Here is a 24,599-nt window from a genome sequence, read left to right on the forward strand (position 1 = left end):
TTTCGATGTGTGAGGACCGCGTCTAAGGTACTCCTAGCCTGCGGCCCCATCCCCTGAGCCGTAAGCACTTGGCCTACTCCCAGCGGCCCCTTCAAAGCCCTAAACCTGGGCAACGCCTAAACCTGCTGGCGACAGCGCCACTCCCACCGCCCCACCCCCCCACCCCCACCTTTGACATCTCGGCCCGCCTCCCTCAGCTGCGGGCCGCGTCACTTCCGCAGGAAGAGGCGGGCGCGTCCGCGCGGTTGGCGCGAAAGTCGGTTCGCCGCCTCGGCAATTTCCGGGTTCGGCGTTTGCTTCGGGTCGGGGGCGCCGCCGGCTGCGGCGGGTGTGCGCCGAGCTGGCGCCCGACCCCAGCCACCGCCCAGCAGGCCGCGTGCCCCTCCACTCGCCTCCCGAAGGCCCCCCCCAGGCTCCACCGAGGTGAGTGAGGCACGGAGAGAGGACCCAGCTCCCTCCCCACCCCAACTGGGGGGTCGCAACACCTTCTCTGGCCTTCGGGGCCCTTGTTTCCCGCCCGTGTAACCGGCCCTCGGACCGGCGGGTGGGACTTGGACGCCGGACAGGACGTGGCTGCGGTTGGACCGAGAGCCGGGCCTCTCTGTGGCAGCTGGCAAGCAAGAGCATTCGGCCTTCTGGGGGCATGGCCTTGCTAACCGGCTTCCACTTTTCCATTAAAGTCCGTTTACTGCGGGGTGAACAGACGTCAGGGGCCTTGGACAGTTTCGTTCGTGGATCCTTGAGCTAAGTGCAATTGAATGCCCATTGGCCTAGGGGGTCTTAGAGCCCCATAGCAAAGGGTCCGAATGTATTCAATTTAGGGACATTAATTTTGTTCTCTGGTTTGCCAGGATTGGTGTTGTCCTCTTTTTCCCTGACTTTGCCCGCATTCCAGCGTTTCTTAGAAACTAATGAACGAATCCATGGACAAGGCCTTGTCTTTGGGCATTGTTGTCTGCACAGAAAAGTAGATGCTTTTAGCTTTTAACTTTATACATGATGTGTTTTGTCCTTGTTAATAGTTCCTTTATTTTGACAGTTCAAAAATGTCCAGAAATGACAAAGAACCGTTTCTTGTGAAGTTTTTAAAGTCTTCAGATAATTCCGAATGTTTTTTTAAAGCACTTGAGGTAAGAATAGTTGAAAATGCCTTGTTTGATGCTGTGAATTCTTTTTTTTTTCGTTTTTAGTGTTTTTGATTTCTTGGACTCTTTATGTCTTAGTAATTTATTTTCTTACTAGTTTTATTTTAATGTACATTAATATAGATGTGCCATTACATATTTTTGGATTGATGTAAATATATCATTATAATTATTTTGGGGAGCATGAAGTCTATTACTTTTTTTTTAGGATTTTATTGGGTAGAGAGAGAGGTGAGAGATCACAAGCAGAGGGAGAAGCAGGCAGAGGGAGAAGCGGGGTCCCGGCTGAGCAGAGAGGTTGATGTGGGGCTTGATCCCAGGACCCTGAGATCATGACCGAAGGCAGACACCTAACTGATCGAGCCAGCCAGGCACCCCATTATGACATTTATATTGAAGTTAGCAAATTTGCTATTCTTGGACATTACATTGCTTTCTATGTCTACTAACTAGAGTAGACCTTTGTATGCTGAAGAAATTTGAATCTGTTATATACTGGTTACACTTCACTTTTTTGTAGTTAAAAGTATGTTTCACAGTATACAGTGTAATATGGAAAGATGTGAGGGGTATTGTAGAGCCTTGCTACTTACAGACCCCAGCAGCATCAGTGGAGTTGGAAGTGTAGAACCTTGGGCCCAACTCAGACTGACCAATTAGATTCTGCATTTTAACAAGATCCTCAGTGTAATTCCTATATATATTAGAGTTTAAGAAGCACTGTTGTTGCAGGTTTTTTTTTAAAGTTCATTCAGCAAATAATTACTGAGTGTCATGACTGTTAAGCACTGCTGTAGTACTTGGGATACATTGGTGAGCACAGCAGGGAAAGACCTATACTTTCTCAGAGCTTACCTTCTGTTTTAGCAGGAGGACCTAGTCATAAATCAGAATAAATGAGTGAACTGTATAATATGTTACATGGGGGCTCTGTGCTATGTGAAGAGAAAAGAGCAAAACAGTTTAAGGAGTTCTAAAGGATGTTTGTTGTGGGAGAAGGGAAGGTTATAATCTTAAGTAGAGTGTGATTGGTGAAGGCTTTATGGAGAAGATAAGTACACTTGAAGGAGATGGGATGGTTAGACATGTGAATGTCTGGGGAAGAAGCTTTCAGGCAGAGAGAACAGCCATACACAGGTCCCTGAGAAAGTACTTGGAGTGCCTACCCAAAATACAGTGTGGCTGTAGTGTAGTGAACAAGGGTTGGAGGAAGAACATTAATGGGTGCTTTAGAGGGTAAGAGTAAAGAGGTCATGTAAAGAACCTTAAGAGCCATGGTAAGGACTTCGACTTTTTCATTTGAGCAATCTGATTGAAGTGAGGGATCAAGTCAGGTGAAGACTGGGAAAATATTTCATGGAGTGAGAACAAGAGCAGAACCTCTAATGAGTTTATGCGAGTTTATGTGTGGCTTGTTCCAGACCTAGCAAGAAACAAGAAGTGACTAGAGAATGGTAAGCAGGGGAGAAAAGATGTAGAAGGTTAGAGTGGGGAGATAAGCAGGGGCCAGACTCATGACCTGATTTGTATCATTAAAGAGATTACTAGTTTCTGTATGGAAAATTGATTTAGGGCAAGGAAAGGAAAAGGAGCCACTTTGTAGACTTCTGCAGAGGTCTAGGTGGGAGATGATGGTAGCTTTCAATGGGATAAAAGATTGGATTAGAGATGGATTTTTGAAGATAGAGTTCATAGGACTTAAATACAGGTGAAAAATTTCAGGTGCACTCTTTCATTTTTTTTCTTTCTTTCAGTCAATAAAAGAGTTCCAATCAGAAGAATATCTTCAGATCATTACAGAAGAAGAGGCATTGGAGATAAAGGAAAATGACAGGTCACTTTATATCTGTGACCCTTTTAGTGGCATTGTCTTTGATCACCTCAAAAAGGTTTGCTAACTTTTCGTGTGTTCCTTCTGTAGTCTGATTTTTGTTGGTTTTGCTTCAGTGGAAGCAAAAACTGATTATGAGGTATTATATAGATTATGAATATAGAAGAATTTTTTGGTTTGGGAGACCAGAATTATATTTTTAAAGACTAATCGTGTTATGATAGGCTTTTGTTATATGTAATTTTTATATTTCAGGATATATAACTTCTCTTAGCTTAAGTCAGTAAAACACTTTATTGACGGAGTTCTGCCATACTTAAACTCAGTTTGATTGCAAGATTTTCCATAAAAATTTGGGAAGGACCTCAGCATAATGCTTGGTTATTTACTGTCTTTCCTATGTGCTCTTTCACACACAGTTTTCATATCTGTACCTTGTAGAGAGGGTCTGAAACATTATATGCCTAAAGGAAGCATTTTGGGGATGAATATTGCTGATATACCAATGAGCCATCTTATTTCTTTTTGTTGATTCCAGAGTCTACTGACTCATTACTTTTTTGGTGTCTGGACAAGAGAGAAGCATTGAAATAAAAGTAAACTGGCTGTAATTCCATCCAGATTACAAAGAAGTGATTCTTGTTTGAAGGAGAAGAAAACATAGAAGAGTAGATAGATGCAGTATCTGCACAATTTATGGAAGGTCTGTGCCCACCTTTGCCAAAAGCATTGTTGGTCTAATAACACACCTTGTCAGATAGAATCTGACAGAAATAACACACCTTGTCAGATAGAATCAATAGCATTAAAATAGCATTAAAAACACATTTAAAACAGTCATAGGAAAACACATTTTCCTATGACTGAACAAAAAGGTAACAATAATTGTTTACCGTGTGCATCTTTAAATCAGTCATGCCCTGGTGACTTTGGCAACCATATGCTTTTTAGATCTGACTTGAATGTGCTGATATTGAGCAAGACTGTCAACTTTTCCTAATTCAGTTATCAGTGAAAATAAAAGGCCATTTTTAAAAAAAATTTTTTTATTAATTTTCAGCGTAACAGTATTCATTGTTTTTGTACCACACCCAGTGCTCCATGCAATCCGTGCCCTCTCCAATACCCACCACCTGGTTCCCCCAACCTCCCATCCCCCGCCCCTTGAAAACCCTCAGATTGTTTTTCAGAATTAAAAGGCCATTTTTAATAGCCTCATAATATCTTTGAGAAATACTTACTTGGAAAGACATTGAGTTAAAGACAAAGTATTTAAAACACAAATGTAGAAACTGCCTAGGATTTTTGTATGTTTGTGTGACAGAATAGGTATTTTAGAAGAGGGTTAATTAGGCTCTTAAACATTTGAACTGCTTGGCTGGCTGGATACTTCATTTAAAAACTATATGGATTTTCACAATTATTATAGCATAAGTGTGTTATTCCTATAACCTATCATTAAGACTGTTTGTTTCTGATATTAAAATTTGGTGGTGGGATGCCTGAGTGGCTCAGTGGGTTAAGCCGCTGCCTTCGGCTCAGGTCATGATCCCAGAGTCCTGGGATCGAGTCCCGCATCGGGCTCCTTGCTCAGCAGGGAGCCTGCTTCTCTCTCCGCTTCTGCCTGCCTCTCTGCCTGCTTGTGTGTGTCTCTTCCTCTCTGACAAATAAATAAATAAATAAATAAATCGGGTTTTTTTTTTTTTTAAAGAAATTAAATAAATAAATAAAATTTGGTGATTGAATGTGGCTCTTAAAGCTTATTTCTTTTGATAGCCTGCATTAATTGCCTGTGTATTTAAAGTGTAGAGTCTCTAAGAAATTATATAATAGTCCTTATTTTGTCTTATAACAATTTAGCAGTGGTCTTCAATTTCTGTAAAGAATTGCTAAGTATTGAGGCGCCTGGCTGGCTTGGTCAGTTAAGCATCTACCTTTGGCTCAGATCATGATCCCAGGGTCCCGAGATGGAGCCCCATGTTGGGCCCACTGCTCAGCAGGGAGCCTGCTTCTCCTTCCCCCTCTGCCTGCTGCTCCCCTTCTTTTGCTCTCTCTCTCTCCCTCTCTTTCTCTGTCAAATAAATAAATAAAATCTTTAAAAGAAAAAAAGGGAGGGCCTGGGTGGCTCAGTGGGTTAAGCCTCTTCCTTCAGCTCAGGTCATGATCCCAGAGTCCTGGGATTGAGCCCCGCATCAGGCTCTCTGCTCAGCAATGGGCCTACGCCCCCCCCCACCCTGCCTGCCTCTCTGCCTAATTGTGATCTCTCTGTCAAATAAATAAACAAAATCTTAAAAAAAAAAAAAAGAAGGAATTGCTAAGAATTACAAAATGTAATTTTATTTTATTTTTTTTTAAAGATTTTATTTATTTATTTGACAGAGAGATATCACAAGCAGATGGAGAGGCAGGCAGAGAGGGAGATAGAGGTAAGAGGGAAGCAGGCTCCCTGCTGAGCGGAGAGCCCGATGTGGGACTCGATCCCAGGACCCCGAGATCACGACCTGAGCCGAAGGCAGCGGCTTAACCCACTGAGCCACCCAGGCGCCCTACAAAATGTAATTTTATAAGCTAGAGGTCTTTTCCTACATACTAAGCTTTCTCCCTTTTTTTTTTAGCTTGGCTGCAGAATTGTTGGCCCTCAAGTAGTCATATTTTGTATGCACCACCAGCGATGTGTCCCAAGAGCTGAACATCCAGTTTATAATATGGTTATGTCTGATGTAACTGTGTCTTGTACAAGCCTGGAAAAAGATAAAAGGGTAGGTACTAAGAGGAATATCATGATCAATATATTTATCTCCACACTTAATCTTTCACTGCATAGGAGACACTTTGAAAGACCTTGTACTCGGTGTTCATGACTTAAGGTCTGTATACACCAATGTATAGCTTTTCTATTTTAATGAAATACAAATAGTGGAATCTGTTTTATTGAGAACTACTTGAAAGAAAACTCTTTTTCCCCTGAGTTTGAGTCATATTTTTCCATAATAGATGGTTGATCTTCTTTAAAAAAATGTTGATGGAGTGCCTGGGTGGCTCAGTTGGTTAAGCTTCTCACTTTGGCTCAGGTCATGATCTCAGCGTCTTGGGATCGTTGGGCTCTGAGCTCAGTAGGGAGTTTTCTTCTCCCTTTCCCCCAACTTGTGCTCACGCTCCCTCTCTTGCTCACTTGCTCTCTAATAGATAAAATCTTTAAAAAAATTATTTTAAAAAACGTTGGGAGGTAGAATGGGCTGTGGGTTTAACATTTGCTATGAGGAAAGAAATGCTTTGACAGTGCTAAAAGAGAAAATACATATTTTTATATATAATGTATATAATCAATATTTTTAAATATATATATGCACAGTATATTGTAGAAGCAACATAGGTTAATAAACTCATGGAGTTGAACAACTATATGAAAGTAATTATTTTAAAATTTATGTATAATTCATATTTATCTTTATCCAAAAAGTAATTTGATTATTTAACTTTATAGTGGTGAGAAACATTTGTGCCTTCAAGCTAACAACAACAAAAGATACTTGAGTTTTTGTATAAAAAAATGGAAGAGGTATTGTTTACTTCGGTATTAATGTATTTTCTTTTGGGTTTACAGGAAGAAGTTCATAAATATGTACAAATGATGGGTGGACGTGTATACAGAGACCTTAATATATCAGTAACTCACCTTATTGCAGGAGAAGTTGGCAGCAAAAAATATTTAGTTGCTGCAAACCTAAAGAAACCTATTTTGCTTCCTTCTTGGATTAAAACCCTTTGGGAAAAGTCACAAGAGAAGTAAGAAAGACATTTATGTGTTTTCTAGATTTGAAAAAATGATACATTCAATCATTTTGGCATATTGTGGGTTATTACAGGGGAGGTTTTATGTTGTCCTGTTGGGATTTGTTATTCAGGGACAAAAAAAATGGGGTTATTACTCTTTACTGAAAATAAGCGTAATCTGCAAGGTCTTATCAAGGTGTAAGTTGATAAGTAGAATAGGCTTTTGATTTAATACTAGTTACAAGATAACAAATGCTTTGACAATAAAAATTGCTTTCAGCAGTAAATGCCTGTAAAATAGTTGAGAAGATCACTGTGGCAACTATTCTTAAGTTGCATTATCCTTCTACTATGGTGCTAAGATGGAGAGTAAATTAGTCATTTTTGACAGTCGTATTCCCTCACAAAGGTGTCTGTGTAAAGTTGAATATAAACATATGTCAGCCATTAGGATGTGGTCATTCCGTAAATGTTTATCAAGTTCGTTTTATGTACCTGGTCTGAGCTAGGCTTTAGACATACATACTAAGCAAAGCAGGATAGCATCCCTGCCTGCCCCTGTGGACCTTAGAAATGGGCGTTTTTCCTAGTCTTTTTTCAACACCATCCAGCACATTCTAAACCTGTCTCCACACTGGTACCTTTAATCTTAAAAAATCTGTCTTAAATGGAAAAAGAATGACATTTTTGTTAGTATTCTGCTAAAAATTATTGCTTATTATTTATATCGTATGATGGAAGGATAAAAAATCCATCTTTCTAGTAGGCAACCAAGGTCCTTTGAGTTTTTAAGTAAATTTACACGTAAAATTTTGGAAAATATACGACTTTGACCAGCATGAACTCAGAAGAGTTAATGAAATAACATTTTCCCTTAAAACAGTTTTATTTAAGAAGCTCTATCTAAAATACTACTTTTTAGATGAGCAGATAGTGTAATTTTGAGATTCAGTTCCCCTTTTCTAAAAAATGAGGAAAGTATTAGTGATTTCTGTTGTTTGTCATTATTCTTCTGATAAATTTTAAACCATTTGGTATATTAATATGTTAATTTTTTCCTTGTTACTTATTTTTTCCAGAAAAATAACTAGGTATACTGATGTAAACATGGAAGACTTCAAGTGTCCCATTTTTCTTGGTTGCATTATCTGTGTGACTGGCTTGTGTAGTTTAGACAGAAAGGCAGTTCAGCAACTCACAATTAAGCATGGAGGTCAATACATGGGACAACTGAAAATGAATGAATGCACACACCTCATTGTGCAAGAACCAAAAGGTAAAACTAGGTTTCCCAAATGGAAAAAATGCAAAATTTTCTCTAGTATTTAACATTTTAAGATCTTTACAGAATAGCTTTTGCTTCTGATGTGTTAAAAATCTCATATTTTTTCCCCCTAAAATCTTAGAAAAATAGTTTGGTTCACAAATCTGTAGAAAAGTTACATGACTATCCAGGTTTATCCAGGTCATTGAAAAAATATTTTTTTCAATTTCCAGTGGTTTTTATTGTTTGATTTTTTTTTTCAAAGTTTGCTACATAGGTACCAAATAATTACAAAATAAGAAATTTGGATGAATAGCAAAAAGGCTAATAGATGTAGCTAAATTACATTTCTTTCTAATGATAAATTTTATTTTATTTTATTTTAAAGATTTTATTTATTTATTTGTTAGAGACAGAGGGAGAGAGAGCAAGTGAGCACAGGCAGACAGAGAGGCAGGCAGAGGCAGAGGGAGAAGCAGGCTCCCTGCCGAGCAAGGAGCCTGATATGGGACTCAATCCCAGAACCCTGGGATCATAACCTGAGCTGAAGGCAGCTGCTTAACCAACTGAGCCACCCAGGCGTCCCTATTTATTTATTTTTAACATTTTATTTATTTATTTGACAGAGAGAGAGATCACAAGTAGGCAGAGAGGCAGGCAGAGAGAGGGGGAAGCAGGCTCCCCACCGAGCAGAGAGCCCAATGTGGGGCTCGATCCCAGGACCCTGAGACCATGACCCGAGCTGAAGGCAGAGGCCTAACCCTCTGAGCCACCCAGGTGCCCCTCTAATGATAAATTTTAAAGGCTTGGCTTAGTTTTTAATTGAATGAATCTGATTTACTGGATGAACTAGAAGTTGTAACTTGAAGATGCACCTTGCAGAGCACAAGGCAGTTAAAAGAAGAAAAATAAACTACCAATAAGAAGAATTCCTTAAAATTGTGTTTAATTTTGGTGTCCTGAAATGTTTTTATCTATTTTGGAAGATTTTTTTTTTCTTTACAAATACCCTTAAAATATATACAAATTGATGAGAGAAGAATTTTGTTAATGTTTTTGTTATTTATTTATGTCTGTGTTTTATTAAGCTACCTAGATAGCAAAATAGGAAAAAAAAAAAACGTGCTAAAATTAATTGGTAATTGTCCTTAAATCAGAACTTTGTGTATGGCCAACTATGATATTATAATTGTGAGTAGAGTTGGTAACTGCTATTGATTTCTGAACCTGAAGGCAGTTCATCTCTTTGCTCTCAAGAATGTCCAAAAAAATCCTTTTTGTGTTATTGTTTAGTACATATTGACCTCAATTTCTCTATGGCACTGTTTCAAAATACATTGTGTTAAAAAAGTTGTTTTAAGGCAATAAAAAGATATATTTCTTATAATATGCCTGTCTGTTTGGACTTCAAGTCAAATCCTGTTGACATTAGAGTAGACTATTCAAAGCTGGTATTTTTATATTGTGGACATTTACAGTCTTCACAGTTGTTTTATTCAGTCTTACTGAAGCCACGTAATTCTGTGAGTTATTCCCATGTTACAGATTAAGAAACTGGTTTAAAGAAATTAAGCAGTGGAGACTATACTCAAACCAGGTCTAGTATTTCAGTCACCCCATATAAATTATGCAATTTTAAGAGACAAACCCCCTTGCATACAGTATATAACATACTGTTTATATAAGAATAATTACTGGTAACTTTAATTTTGTTTTGGTGAGTTTTTTCCCATAATCGATCATGCTTTAATATTTCTACAAAGATAGATTTTAATGGTTTACATTTCTCACTATTTCTTAATGATGTGATAGGTCAAAAGTACGAATGTGCCAAGAGATGGAATGTACACTGTGTGACCACGCAGTGGTTTTTTGACAGTGTTGACAAAGGTTTTTGTCAGGATGAATCCATATACAAAACAGAGCCAAGACCAGAAACAAAGACTGTGCCTGATACTTCAACTCCTACTGGCCAGATCAACACAGTTGATAGTAAGTTTCAGTGGGATTAAAGCAAACATTTTTACCACCGCTTTCTTTGTAAGAATTGATGTAAATAGGATCAGTGAGATATAGTAGGGAATTCCATCCTTTCTTGCTATGCTTCCAGGCATAATTATGTAATAGCTAAATTGTATGAAAACTAGTCCAGAATTCTAGCTATTTCTTTTTATAATGGATGTATATTTTCTTTCATACCTTAGTTTAATGCAAAAGATGATTAAAGAAGCTGAGATTACTACGAAGACTTAAAAAAGAATTTTTCTAAACCTGACTGGTGGACAAATGTAATACATTTTTATTAGTTTGTTACTATTATAGACCATCTATATTTATATAAAATTGAAAACCATTTCTATTTTGTACATGCCATGTTAGAATTTAGCATACGTTATACTTTTTCCTTTCCTGGACCCTACAGCGAACAACTTCAGATTGTATATGGAAGCAAGCCATTATTAAATGTATTAAGTATGTTTTTATTTGAAATAAGACATGAACCATAGTTTCATTTTCCCTTGTCATGCTTGGCCACCAAGATTGAAATAAAAATATTTGATGCTTACTTTGGAAATTATTCACAGCCCTTTGTGTATAAGAAAAACTAACCTATAGGAAAATAGGTAATCACTATTTTATCTCCATAAATTTCTACATCTTTGTTTGATATGTAGGTCGTACTCTTTCAGATGTCAGCCATATTTCCAACATCAATGCAAGTTGTATAAATGAATCGATATGTAATTCAGTTCTTAATAGCAAAGTGGAGCCTACACTTGAAAATCTGGAAAATCTGGATGTCAGTGCATTTCAAGCACCTGAAGATTTATTAGATGGTTGTCGGGTATGTCTTTATTATGTAATACCTCAGTGATAATGTACATCAGTACTTCTAGCCTGACTTTGAAGACCCCTCAGAGTTGGGCTTATTCCTTATCCATGTAAACTCTTGACTCTAGTCAAGCAGATGTAAGCACTGGGCCACATCTGTCCATAACTGTCATTTATTAAGTGTTATTAATATCCTAGGCTGTGCTAATCAGTTAATATATATTGTTATTATGTTGTATGTAATCTCATTTAACTCCCACAAATAACTCTAAAATGGATATTACCCTGAAACAGGCTTGTTCAGTTCTTGTTCAGATTCACGCAGATATTAATTAGGCATCCATCTACTCCAAATCCTATATTCCTAATCACTAGACCTACTACTTTGTTTTATGTCTCTTGGGCTACCTAATTTTTTAGTGTATAAATAAACTATCTTATAAGTGCCTTGATGGAAACCTTATATGCTGTAGATCTCCTAGAGCTGAATTTTAATAGATTTCTACTTGTAGAGTGAATAGGCTGTACATTAGTTGATAAAACATCAATTTATTGTCAGAACAGAAAGTGTCTTATATAATCTTTTATCCTAGACTCTGGTAATTATGGATATGACTTTTAGTTATTGTTTTTTTAAGATTTATTTATTTTAGAGAGGATACCACAAGAGGAAGGGGCAGATCTCAAGCAGACTCTGAACTGAGCATGGAGTCCAGCAATGCAGCTTGATCTCAGTATCCTGAGATCATGACCTGAGCTGAAGCCAAGGTTAGACGCCTAACCAACAGGGCCTCCTAGACACCCTTAACTTTTAGTTATTCTTACAGGAAGTTTATGATTCCTGATTTTTGTTACAGTATCTTCTAATAACAGAGGTTATTTAGTTTGGGATATAAATGGAGTTAGGAATAGATCTGCCATTCTTAAGAAAATTTTTTAAAGACATTTAAAATACAGATGAAAAAGCTTTATATTTATTAAATTGGTTTAAATATATACATAGTGATACTTAGAAATAAATTATTGCATATAATCCTCAAAGTACTGTCCTCAGCTTGACCTAAATTTTCTTGTGTAATCGAGCATGTAAAGGATATCTCAATTTATAGGTGAGAACACTGGTTTAAAGAGCCTAAGTAACTTATCATGGGCATGTAGTTAATTATTGGCCTCTGAACCAAAATTTACACCCAAGTTTTCTGAATCAGATAAACTCCCGTTTATTTCTTTTTTTAAAAATTATTTTTAATTAACATATAATGTATTTGCCCCAGGGGTTACAGGTCATGAATCATTAGGCTTACCCATTTCACAGCACTCATCATATCACATATCCTTGCCAATGTCCATAACCCAACCACCCTCTCCATATCACCCTCCCCGCAGCAACCCTCAGTTTGTTTTGTGAGATTAAGAGTCCCTTATGGTTTGCCTCCCTCCTAATCCCATCCTGTTTCATTTTTTCCTTCCCTACCCCCTAAACTCCCCACCCTGCCTCTCAAATTCCTCATATCAAGCAGATCATGTGATAATTGTCTTTCTCTGATTGACTTATTTCACTCAGCATAATACCCTCTAGTTCCATCCACGTCATTGCAAATGGCAAGATTTTATTTCTTTTGATGGCTACACAGTATTCCAGACACACCACACCACCTCTTCTTTATCCATTCTTCTGTTGATGGACATCTAGGTTCCTTCCATAGTTTGGCTGTTGTGGACATTGCTGCTATAAACATTTGGGTGCACGTGCCCCTTCATATCACTACATTTGTATCTTTGGGGTAAATACCCAGTAGTGCAATTGCTGGGTCGTAGGGTAGCTCTATTTTCAACTTTTTGAGGAACCTCCACGCTGTTTTCCAGAGTGGCTGCACCAGCTTGCATTCCCACCAACAGTGTAGGAGGGTCCCCCTTTCTCCGCATCCTCGCCAACATCTGTTGTTTTCTGACTTGTTGATTTTAGCCATTCTGACTGGTGTGAGATGGTATCTCATTTCCAGTTTATTTATTTTTTTTTTTTAAGATTTTTTTATTTATTCATTTGACAGAGAGAGATCACAAGTAAGCAGAGAGGCAGGCAGAGAGAGAGGAAGGGAAGCAGGCTCCCTGCTGAGCAGAGAGCCCGATGCGGGACTCGATCCCAGGACCCTGAGATCATGACCTGAGCCACCCAGGCGCCCCCCAGTTTATTTCTGTAATTTAAATTTACAAGTAGTGAGGTGCCTGGGTGGGCTCAGTGAATTAAGCCGCTGCCTTCAGCTCAGGTCATAATCTCAGGATCCTGGGATCGAGCCCTGAATCTGCCTCAGAATCCCTGCTGAGCAGAGAGCCTACTTCCCCCTCTCTCTCTGCCTGACTCTCTGCCTACTTGTGATCTCTCTGTCTCTGTCAAATAAATAAATAAAATCTTTTTAAAAAAAAATTTACAAGTAATAAGATCTTCAGCATTTAAGGAGCTACCTGCATTTTAGATATTGCTATGCACTAGTATCCAGAAGGTAACTGAATTCTAGCTTCCATTTTATTTAAAGCCTCAAAGTACTTACCTGCTGTCTACAGTGGGTAATAATACTATAGTATTGTGAAGAAATAGTAAAAAATACAAATTTCAGAATTGTTGGGGCACCTGGGTGGCTCAGTTGGTTAAGCATCTGCCTTTGCTTCCAGTCATGATCCTCAAGGTCCTGGGATTGAGCCCCATCTCAGGCTCCCTGCTCAGCCTGGAGTCTGCTTCTCCCTGTCCCTCTGACCCTCTCCCTAGCTCCTGCTCCCATTCGCTCCCAACTCTATCTCTCAAATGAATTTTAAAAATCTTTTTTGAAAAAAATGTCGAATTGTTAAAAAAAAGTTTCAGATTATACTCTATTCTTAATGTATTAAATGTACGCAGAGCTGTGTATTTACACACAGTGCATTTGGATATATATTTTTAATGTGTTCCTGTTGAGAGAAGCAAACCATCTTAAATGCATTAATCTAAAGTAAATATTTTCTTTCTTTGCAGATCTATCTTTGTGGTTTTAGTGGCAGAAAGCTTGATAAACTGAGAAGGCTTATTAACAGTGGAGGTGGAGTTCGTTTTAATCAGCTCAATGAAGATGTAACTCATGTTATCGTGGGAGATTATGATGATGAATTGAAGCAGTTTTGGGATAAGTCAGCCCACAGGTTTTGTCAGTTTTTAATTCAAAGCAATTTCTACTCTAATGATTTTCCTTAAAATTGCCTATCCATGCAATTATGGAAACTGCATGGCAAGTGGGATGATAGTCTTTATGGTTTAAGCTAATAAATAATTATGTACTATTTTTGCAGGCCTCATGTAGTAGGAGCAAAATGGTTGCTAGAGTGTTTTAGTAAAGGTTACATGCTTCCTGAAGAGCCATATATCCATGCTAACTACCAGCCAGTGGAAATTCCAGTTTCAGATCAGCCTGAGAGTAAAACAGCCCTTTTAAAAAGGAACAACAGCTTGTCTAAGAAAAACTTGGCTCCTGATGAAAAGCACGAACAAGCTGATGAAGATCTGCTCTCTCAGTACATAAATAATAACCCAACAGTAGGTAAGAAATAGTCGATGAGTATTTACAGTCATTAAGAAATGTTTTAATAGCTTAATACATACACGTGATTTCTGCCAGTTTTTCTGGCAGAAGTTAAACCTTTTTCTTTCTTTAATGTTTTATGTTTGTTGCTCTTTCTAAGGCAAAGCCTGGGGGGTGCTGAACCCTCTGACTGCCTTGTCTCTCTTCAACTCACTGCCTCCTCTTCGATCTGTTTTATATGCCAGCATCAGTTTGTTAGTCTGAGTTTGTAACAGCATGAATTTTTCTTTTTAAATTTTTAAGATTTTACTTATTCTTTAGAGTACACATAAGGAGGGCGGGGCAAAGGGAGAGGGAGAAGCAGGCTCCCTGCTGAGCATGGATCCCAGTGCAGGGCTGGATCCCAGGACCCTGAGATCATGATTTGAGCTGAAGGCAGATGCTTAACAGACTGAGCCCCCCAGGTGCCCCATGTAACAGCGTACATTTTCATTTTAACCTTGTAATTACCTCTTACTTGGTTATTGTGATCTTTAATGCATACAGTGCTGCACTATACTACAACCTCTGTATATAGTCTTCTCAGTTTGAGAAGGAAACTTGCCAGTGAAGAGTTGTGAGCAGAATTTCTTCTTACTTAAGAAAAAATTTTTTGAAATATTTAATACAGTGAAAAGGATGTCAAGAATAATGTGATGAGTAGCCATGTACTACTACATAAGTATAAGAAAAATAGAAATATTCTGCTCTACCAAAGCCTCCTGTGAGTCTCTCCATTTTCCTTATAGTTTACATGTGTGTGTGTGTATATATATATATATGTGTGTTTATATATATATATATATGTATCTATGTGCAATAGAGATACTCATTTTGTGTATATTTTAGTTTATATAGATGATATACAGTATGTACTCTTTTGCTGCTCCCCTCCAACCATGAGAAATATTTAACCAAGTAACTGATTGAATATACCACAGTTTATCTGTTTTCCCACCTTATAGACATTTTTATTGTGTCTTTTTTTTGCCATTGCAAACAGTACTGCTGAGATTGTTCTTACCTATGTCTCTCTGATTGCTCAGAGGTTTCTTTACATGTACAGGATGCCAGGTTTGGTCTGCTCTGTATAGATTAGTGATGCACATGTGTTAAACTCCTCCACTGTAATGTTGACTGTGACAGTTTCTCCATGTAGTTCTGTCAAATTTAGTTTTTTAATATATTTTGATGGTTTTTTTTTTTAAAGATTTTATTTATTTATTTGACAGACAGAGATCACAAGTAGGCAGAGAGGCAGGCAGAGAAAGAGAGAGAGAGGGAAACAGACTTCCTGCTGAGCAGAGAGCCCGATGTGGGCCTCGATCCCAGGATCCTGAGATCATGACCTGAGCTGAAGGCAGCAAGCAGCTCAACCCACTGAGCCACTCAGGCGCCCTATTTTGATGTTTTATTACATCATGATCCTCATTTTCCTAATTTTGTTTTTCTTAAAATCTGTTTGATATTAATAGAACTATCCCTGCCTCATGTGAGTCAGTATTTATCTGGTATGACTGACTTTTTCTTTAAAACTGCAAATTTGGTCGCTTTACATTTACTGTTACTTGTGATATATTTTTATTATGTTATACCATCTTATTTCATGCTTTTTACCCCATTTTTCTGTGCCTCCATATTTAACATTTTGCTTCCTTTTGGATAGCTTGAGTTTGCCCCCCTCTCACCTCAATCTCCACCTCCTTATCCTCCCTCTACTGATGTAGAAGTTACATCTATTTATATTTTTAGTGATTACTTAGAACTAGAATGTGCATCATAACTTGAAATCTAAAGTTAATCAGAATTTTTTTCTTCATCTTGAATAATACGAGAGCTTTATATACTATCTTTAACAGCACTGCTAATCATACTCCCCTACATACAATCAATTTATGTGTTTTGGACCAGTATTTTCATTGTCTTTTTTAATCTGACAGACACTTAGGTTTTATATGGTCCATACTTGTTTTGATTTACCAACATGTTTAGCAATTTCTTTGCTTCTCATTCTTTGTTGTATCTGAGAATTCTCTTCTGGAATCATTTTCTTTCCTCATATAAAATAATATCCTTTAGAAATTTCTTCAGTTTCTGTTAACATCTTTATTTCTGTCATTATTCTTAAAAAATAGTTATGCTAGAAATACAGCAATGTAATATCACCTCACACATGTCATAAAGGGTAAAATTAAAAAACACTAGAAATAACAGGTGTTGGCAGGGATATGGAGAAAAAGGAGCAGTTGTACACTGTTGGCAGGAATGCAAACTGGTGCAGCCATTCTGGAAAACAGTATGAAGGTTCCTCAGAAAGTTAAAAGTGGAACTACCCTGTGATCCAGCAATCACACTACTAGGTATTTACTCAAAGAATATAGGAACACCAGTTTAAAGGGATACATGCAGCCCTATGTTTATAGCAGCATTATTTACAATAGTCAAGATACGGAAGCAGTCCAAGTATTTAATGACTGATGAATGGATAAAGAAGATGTGGTGTATGTGTATACACACACAGGAATATTATTCAGCCATAAGAAAGAATGAAATCTTGTCATTTGCAATGGCATGGTTGGAGGTAGAGAGTATAATGCAAGCAAAACAAATCAGAAAAAGACAAATACCAAGTGATTTCGCTCATATATGGAATTTAAGAAAGAAAATAGGCAAGGTGGAAAAAAAAAAGAAAGATACAAAGCAAGAAACAGACTCTTAATTATAGAGAACAATCTAATGGCTATCAGAGGGGACAGGGGTGGAGAAATGGGCTCAATAGGTGATGTGGATTAATGAGTCTAAAGACCTAACTAAAAAAACGTTGCTATAGGCTATGTTAAAGAGGTTACTGCCTGTGTTCTCGTCTAGGATTTTTATGGTTTCAGGTCTCAAGATTTGGGTCTTTCATCCCTTTTGTGTATGGTATAAGGAAGTGGTCCAGTTTTATTCTTTTGCATTTAGCTGTTCAGTGTTCCAAACACATTTTGTTAAAGAGACTGTCCTTTCCAATTGCATATTCTCTCCTGCTTTGTTGAAGATTAATTAATGACTATGGTCATTAATTATGGTCACTAATTAATGACCATATAGTTAAGGGTTTATTTCTGGGTTCTCTTTTCTGTTCCGTTGATCTGTGTGTCTGTTTTTGTGCCAATACCATCCTGTTTTGATTGTTACAGCTTTGTAGAAATCTGGAAACGTGATGCCTCCAGGTTTGCTTTTCTTTCTCAAGATGCTTTGGCTACCAGCAGTCTTTTGTGGTTCCACACAAATTTTAGGATTGTTAGTTCTAGCTCTGTGAAAAATCCTATTGATATTTTGATAGGGATTGCATTAACGGTGTAGATTGCTTTGGGTAGTGCAGACATTTTAACAATATTTGTTCTTCCAGTCTATGAGAGTGGAATGTCTTTCCATTTCTTTGTGTCGTTTTCAATTTCTGTAATCAGTGTTTTATAGTTTTCAGAGTACAGGTCTTTCACCTCTTTGGTTAGGTTTATTCCAAGGTATCTTATTATTTTGGGGTGCAGTTGTAAATGGGATTGTTTCCTTAATTTCTCTTTCTTTTCTGCTGCCTCATTATTGGTGTGGAGAAATGCAACAGATTTCTGTATTTGATACTGCTTTTGTTTTGTTGTTGTTTTGGGAGATTTTTTATATTTTATTTTTCCTTTAACTAGGCTCACACCCAGTGTGGGGCTTGAATTCATGACCTGGAGCTGAAGAGTCACATGCTCTACTGACTGAACCAGCCATACAACCTGTACATTGATTTGGTATCCTGTGACTTTACTGAATTCGTTTATCAGTTCCAGCAGTTTTTTGTGGAGTCTTTAGGGCTTCCTGTATATATAGTATATTATCTCCAAATAGTGAAAGTTTTAACTTTTTCCATAGCCAATTTGGATGCCTTTTGTTTTTGTTGTCTGATTGCTGTGGCTAGGACTTCCTGTACTGTGTTAAATAAAAGTGGTGAGAGTGGACATCCTTGTCTTATTCCTTGTTAGGGGGAAAGTTCTCAGTGTTTCCCCATTAGATGTTTGCTATGGGTGCTTCATATATGGCCATTATTATGTTGAGGTATTTCCCTCTAAACCTACTTTGTTGAGAGTTTTTATCATGAATGAACATTGTGCTTTGTTAGATGCTTTTTCTGCATCTATTGAAATGATCATATGGTTTTTATCCTTTCTCTTATTGATATGATGCATCACATTGATTTGTGAATATTAAACACCCTTGCATCCCAGGAATAAGTCCCACTTGATTGTGGTGAATGATTTTTTAAAAATCTATTGTTGAATTCAGTTTGCTAAGTGGGGTGGGTGGTGGTTGCAGAGGAAGGGGGAAAAGCCCAACATGGGCCTCAATCCCTCGATTCCAGGATCGTGACCTGAGCCAAAGACATCCACATAACCCACTGAGTTAGCCAGATGCCTCATGAACCCCCTTCTTTTTTTTAAGATTTTAGAGAGAAAGCTCACAAGCAGAAGAAACAGCAGGCAGAGGGAGAATCAGGCTCCCCACTGAGCAAAGATCCTGATGTAGGACTCGATCCCAGGACCCCAGGATCATAATCTGAGCCGAAGGCAGACGCTTAACTGTCTGAGCCATCCAGGTGTCCCACATAAAAACCATTCTTAACTTACAGGCTACAGGTCCAGTTTGGCCCCGAGGCTATAGTTAGCCACTCCTGTACAAAGCACCACTAAAGTTTTCAAAAACTAAGTTTTTACCTTTTTTTTTTTAAATTTTAGTTAGTGAACATACAGTGCAATATTAGTTTCAGGAGTAGAATTCAGTGATTCATCATTTACAACACCCAGTAGTCATCACAAGCACCCTCTTTACTTTTTTTTTTTTTTTTTTTTTAAAGCAAGTGCCCTCTTTAATACCCATCCCCATTCAGCCCATCTCCCATCCACCTCCCTCCCACCAACTCCCAGCTTGTCTTCTAATCTTAAGAGTCTCTTACGGCTTGTGTCCCTTTCTCCTTTTTTTTCTTTTCCCTGTTCCCCATATGTTCACTTGTTTTCTTTCTTAAATTTCACATACGAATGAGATCATATGGTACTTGTTTGTCTCTGACTGACTTATTCCACTTAGCATAATACACTCTGGCTCCATCCGTGTCATTGCAGATGGCAAGATTTCATTTTTTTGATGACTGAGTAATATTCATGTGTGTGTGTGAGTGTGTGTGTACACACCACATCTTCTTTATCCATTCATCTGTTGATGACATCTGGCTGGGCTCTTTCCATAGTTTGGCTATTGTGGGCATTGGTGCTATAAACATTGGGGTGCAGGTGCCTTTTCAGAGGAGTACATTTGTATCTTTGGGGTAAATGCCCAGTAGTGCAATTGCTGGGTCATGGGTAGATCTATTTTCAACTTTTTGAGGAACCTCCAAACTTTTCCAGAGTGGCTGCACCAGTTTGCATTCCTGACAGTGCAAGAGGGCTCCTTTTCTGTGCATCCTCACCAACACCTGTTGTTTCTTGTATTGTTAATTTTAGCCATTCTGACTAGTGTGAGGTGGTGTCTCATTGTGGTTTTGATTTGTATTTCTCTAATGATGAGTGATGTTGGCATTTTCTATGTCTGTTAGCCCTTTGGATGTCTTCTTTGGAAAGTTATCTATTCATGTCTTCTGGCTACTTCATTGCTGGTTATTTGTTTTTCGGGTGTTGAGTTTAATAAGTTCTTTTTTTTTTTTTAAGATTTTATTTATTTATTTGACAGAGAGAGATCACAAGTAGGCAGAGAGGCAGGCAGAGAGAGAGGAGGAAGCAGGCTCCCTGCTGAACAGAGAGCCCGACGTGGGACTCGATCCCAGGACCCTGAGATCATGACCTGAGCCGAAGGCAGTGGCTTAACCCACTGAGCCACCCAGGCGCCCGAGTTTGATAAGTTCTTTATAGATTTTGAATACTAACTCTTTATCTGATGTTATTTGCATCTATCTTCTCCCATTCAATAGGCTTTTAGTTTTATTGTTTTCATTGCTGTGCAAAAGTTTTTTATCTTTATGAAGTCCCAGTAGTTCATTTTTGCTTCCCTTGCCTAAAGCAGCGTGTTTAGTAAGTTACAAGGCCAAGGTTAAGAGGATGTGGCCTGTGTTCTCCTCTAGGATTTTGGTGGTTTCCTATCTCAACATTTAGGTCTTTCATCATTTTGAATTTATTTTGGTATATGGTGTAAGAAAGTGGTTCAGTTTCATTCTTCATGTTGCTGTCCAGTTTTTCTTTTCCTAACACCATTTGTCGAAGAGACTTTTTTCCATTGGATATTATTTTCCTGCTTTGTCAAATACCAGTTGACCATACAGTTACGGGTCCATTTCTGGGTTCTTTGTTCTGTTCCATTGATCTATGTGTCTGTTTTTGTGCCAGTCCCATGCTGTCTTGATGACTACAGCTTTGTAATAAAGCTTAAAATCCAGAATCATGATACCTCCAGTTTTTTCTTTTTCAAAATTGCTTTGGCTATTTGGGGTCTTTTGTGGTTCCATGCAAATACTAGGATTGTTTGTTCCAGCTCTGTGAAAAATCTGGTGGTATTTTGATAGGGATTGCATTAAATGCACAGATTACTTTGGGTAATATGGACATTTTAACAATGTTTATTCTTCCAATCCATGAGTATGGAATGTTTTTCCATTGCTTTGTGTCCTCTTCAATTTCTTTCATAAGTGAGCTCTACTTTTCAGAATATAGATCTTTTAACTCCATAGTTAGGTTTACTCCTAGGTATATTGTTTTTGGTGCAGTTGCAAATAGGATCGATTCCTTGATTTCTTTTCCTGCTGCTTCATTATTGCTGTATAGTAATGCAACAGATTTCTACACATTGGTTTTATATCCTGCAGCTTTGCTGAATTCGTGTATTAGTTCTAGCAATTTTTTGGTGGTCTTTCAGATTTTCTGCATATTGTATCATGTTGTCTGCAAATAGTGAAAGTTTGACTACTTCCTTGCTATTTTGGAGCCTTTCATTTCTTTTGTTGTGTGATTGCTCAGCCTAGGACTTCCAGTAGTATGTTAAACAGTACAAAGTTTTTACCATTTAAACTTTTGGTCTTGATTCACCAGTGCTTATCCATATTAGGGATTATATATTTTGTTACTGACAGTTATGTTTTTTTCTTCTCCTTATCTGTCAGCCAACTTGATTCTGAAATGTAATAGTTGAAACTATTTGCTTGAGTCCTTCATCAGTTCTCTTAAATCCATATTGTAGTAACTAAACAGCTGTAATATCAATATGAAAATTTTAGGAGTTTTTGAAAAATAGGTAACCATAAAAAAATAACCATAATTCTCTTTATTATATTCATACAGTTATTTCCATGTGAAGGGCTTGATCACGTAGGCCTGTTACTTCTGTTTTTTTCTTTAACAATATTTTCTCAATTCTTTTGTGAATTAGCGAAACCAATTTTGGGACTGAGACAAACCCAAAGAGTTATTGGAGTCCCCTAATTTTCAATTAATTGAAGTTTCTAGTATACTAGGAATACCTGCAACAGTGACATGATTGCTCTTGTCATTCCTAATGGAAGGTGGAAATAATAACTGTATTCTTGGTAGCCAAGAAGATGGGGTGGGTTTGTGTCCTTTCCTCGGGGTGTATTTACTGAGCCTTATTTTTTGTGAGTGGGGTTACTATTCTCAGGCTTCGTGTTACCTTAAAATGTAAGATAAATCCTCTGCTAGAAAACATTTATTTTTCTCTTTCAGTTGAAGCTGTGAAGTCTGAAGTTGAGCCCTTTAATGACTCTACTCATATTTCTCTGCCAGAAGAAAACCAGTCTTCTGTCACTTGTTGCCTCCCTGACACTTCTACAATTACCGAAGAAGGTTTATTTAGCCAAAAGAGTTTCCTTGTTTTGGGCTTTAGTAATGAAAATGAATCTAATATTGCAAATATCATAAGAGAAAATGCTGGAAAAATCGTGTCCCTTCAGAGCAGAATTGTTGCTGATTATGCTGTGGTTCCTCTGCTGGGGTGTGAAGTAGAAGCAACTGTGGGAGAAGTTGTCACAAATACGTGGCTGGTAAGAAGACCCTGTAGCAGTTGAAGTGTAGTGTTGAAGGATAGCAGATGCTGAGAGTGTTAATGATTATTTCCTAGGTGAATTGGTGTTTGAGCGAGATTTAGGTTTTGCCTTTACCAAAGGGAATTGTAAGATAGGAAAATGTACAAGCTTCTTGGCCCCAAGCCTGGCAGAGTAGAACTTATTATTTCCCTGGGGCCACAGCAGCAACATTCCTTCTTAAGAAGTTACCCTAGGTCATCTCCTACTATTTCAGTCCTCCCTGTTGTCTCACAACCAAAAGCATGTGTGCACTTTCAGATTATTCTTTTTTATTTTGTTTATTTTATTTTTTGTTCTTTTTATTTCTTATTATATCTTTTTAATTGACTGAACAGTGGTAATTTCATCATTTTTTTACTTTCCAAGAGTTAAGAGGAAAATTTATAAACTAATACTTGGGAAGAAATTAAATTTACAGCAGTATTTAGTAAGTTAAATGATAAACCTGCCTAATCTTAATATCCTGTATGGTGAATTAATTTTTTTAATATCATGTGAAATGTATTGAGAATGAGCATATACAAGGTTATCTTAAATTGCTTTTCATGTAAACTCAAATTACTGGTAGTGTAAAAACCAGTTTTAAACCACTGGCTTTATTTCAGGTTGGCATTCTTGTGTTTCTTGTTTCTAAAAGGTAACCTGTATAGACTATCAAACTTTAATTGATCCAAAGTCAAATCCTCTCTTCATGCCAGTCCCAGTGATGGCAGGAATGACTCCTTTAGAGGATTGTGTTATTTCATTCAGCCAGTGTGCAGGAGCAGAAAAAGATTCGTTGACATTCTTGGCAAATCGCCTTGGAGCAAGGTATGTAGTATTTTTTGTGCACCTGCTATCATGGTGTATCTTCTATCTGTTTTGACTTATTGGTGAACATTTAAATTGAAATTGGGCCAGGTGTCTTTATAATATTTATGGGTTGGGTATAGCGTACCTATGTGATGGCTCAGTACTACTAGATGGATACCTGGCAGAGGTTCAGACCATGGGCATTAGTGCTCACCTACCAGCAGAGAGAATGTGTAAAGCTCATACAAGGGACATTACTGAATGTGGCATATCCAAGCTTTATTCCCTTCCATGGGTCCATTTGGGAGATTTATTTTTTTCAGTAATGAATACTTGGGAAGGAAAAAAAAAATGGACTTGAAAGTTACTTCCAAAATCCAAATTAATCCAGCCCCTAAGTTAACCTTAGGTGGTAACTGTTTTAAAATGAAGTAAAAAACTGTTCTAACAGTAAATGTAAAGGAACTCAACTTTTATATTTAAAAAAAAAAAGTTCTTTTTTTTTTTTTTTTAAAGATTTTATTTATTTATTTGACAGACAGAGATCACAAGTAGGCAGAGAGGCAGGTAGAAAGAGAGAGAGGAGGAAGCAGGCTATGCGCGGAGCGGACAGCCCGATGCGGGGCTCAATCCCAGGACCCTGGGATCATGACCTGAGCTGAAGGCAGAGGCTTTAACCCACTGAGCCACCCAGGCGCCCCCAAAAAAAGTTCTTTTAGATTAGATCTTGAAGCAACACTTAAAATGACTTTAAAGAGACACACCCAAAACAAACTGATTCAGAACATCTGAAAAAAAAAAAGAAAAAAGAAAAAGATGGGCAAAGGTATGTCAAAGAAATGCAAACAAAAGGAAAGGAGGGGTTGCAGTTCTAATGTCAGACAAGTTTGGATTCAAATGAAGAGGCATTAAATAAGAAAAAAGAGTGCTATAAATAGGTATTCACACTGAAGTTAAAATGTATATATATATATATATATATTTGTCTTATTCATAAGACAAAACAATAGGAGATACAAGATGGAATCAGCAGAAATACATTACTTGTAAGACTTTAATTCCCATCTTTTACTTCATGAGAGGTCCTATAGAAAACAGGGAAGGGGGCGCCTGGGTGGCTCAGTGGGTTAAGCCGCTGCCTTCGGCTCAGGTCATGATCCCGGGGTCCTGGGATCGAGTCCTGCATCGGGCTCTCTGCTCAGCAGGGAGCCTGCTTCCCTCTCTCTCTCTGCCTGCCTCTCTGTCTACTTGTGATCTTTCTCTGTCAAATAAA

At 37.8% G+C, this 24,599-nt stretch overlaps 1 protein-coding gene across 5 annotated transcripts in view; it reads left to right on the top strand.

Annotated features, from left to right (window-relative positions):
* The first annotated feature begins 226 nt into the window (after positions 1-226).
* The window catches only part of TOPBP1 (DNA topoisomerase II binding protein 1), a 62,967-nt gene continuing 38,594 nt past the window's right edge, over positions 227-24,599 (top strand). For 3 of the 5 annotated variants that reach the window (XM_045088896.1, XM_045088900.1, XM_045088898.1), the window contains exons 1-12: positions 227-423; positions 1,040-1,130; positions 2,900-3,034; positions 5,592-5,735; positions 6,581-6,762; positions 7,830-8,026; positions 9,827-10,006; positions 10,690-10,859; positions 13,854-14,017; positions 14,165-14,412; positions 22,176-22,492; positions 23,172-23,344. In XM_045088896.1, coding sequence (XP_044944831.1) covers positions 1,047-1,130; positions 2,900-3,034; positions 5,592-5,735; positions 6,581-6,762; positions 7,830-8,026; positions 9,827-10,006; positions 10,690-10,859; positions 13,854-14,017; positions 14,165-14,412; positions 22,176-22,492; positions 23,172-23,344 — 1,994 coding nt within the window. In that variant the 5' untranslated portion in view covers positions 227-423; positions 1,040-1,046. Of the gene's footprint in view, positions 424-1,039; positions 1,131-2,898; positions 3,035-3,514; positions 3,680-5,591; positions 5,736-6,580; positions 6,763-7,829; positions 8,027-9,826; positions 10,007-10,689; positions 10,860-13,853; positions 14,018-14,164; positions 14,413-22,175; positions 22,493-23,171; positions 23,345-24,599 lie in introns of those variants that run through there. The other 2 variants (XM_045088897.1, XM_045088899.1) reach the window with 2 other exon arrangements.

Source organism: Mustela putorius, unplaced genomic scaffold (assembly GCF_011764305.1).
Source record: "Mustela putorius furo isolate JIRA1106 unplaced genomic scaffold, ASM1176430v1.1 tig00003834_pilon_pilon_pilon, whole genome shotgun sequence".
In the NCBI taxonomy this organism is placed as follows: domain Eukaryota; kingdom Metazoa; phylum Chordata; class Mammalia; order Carnivora; family Mustelidae; genus Mustela; species Mustela putorius.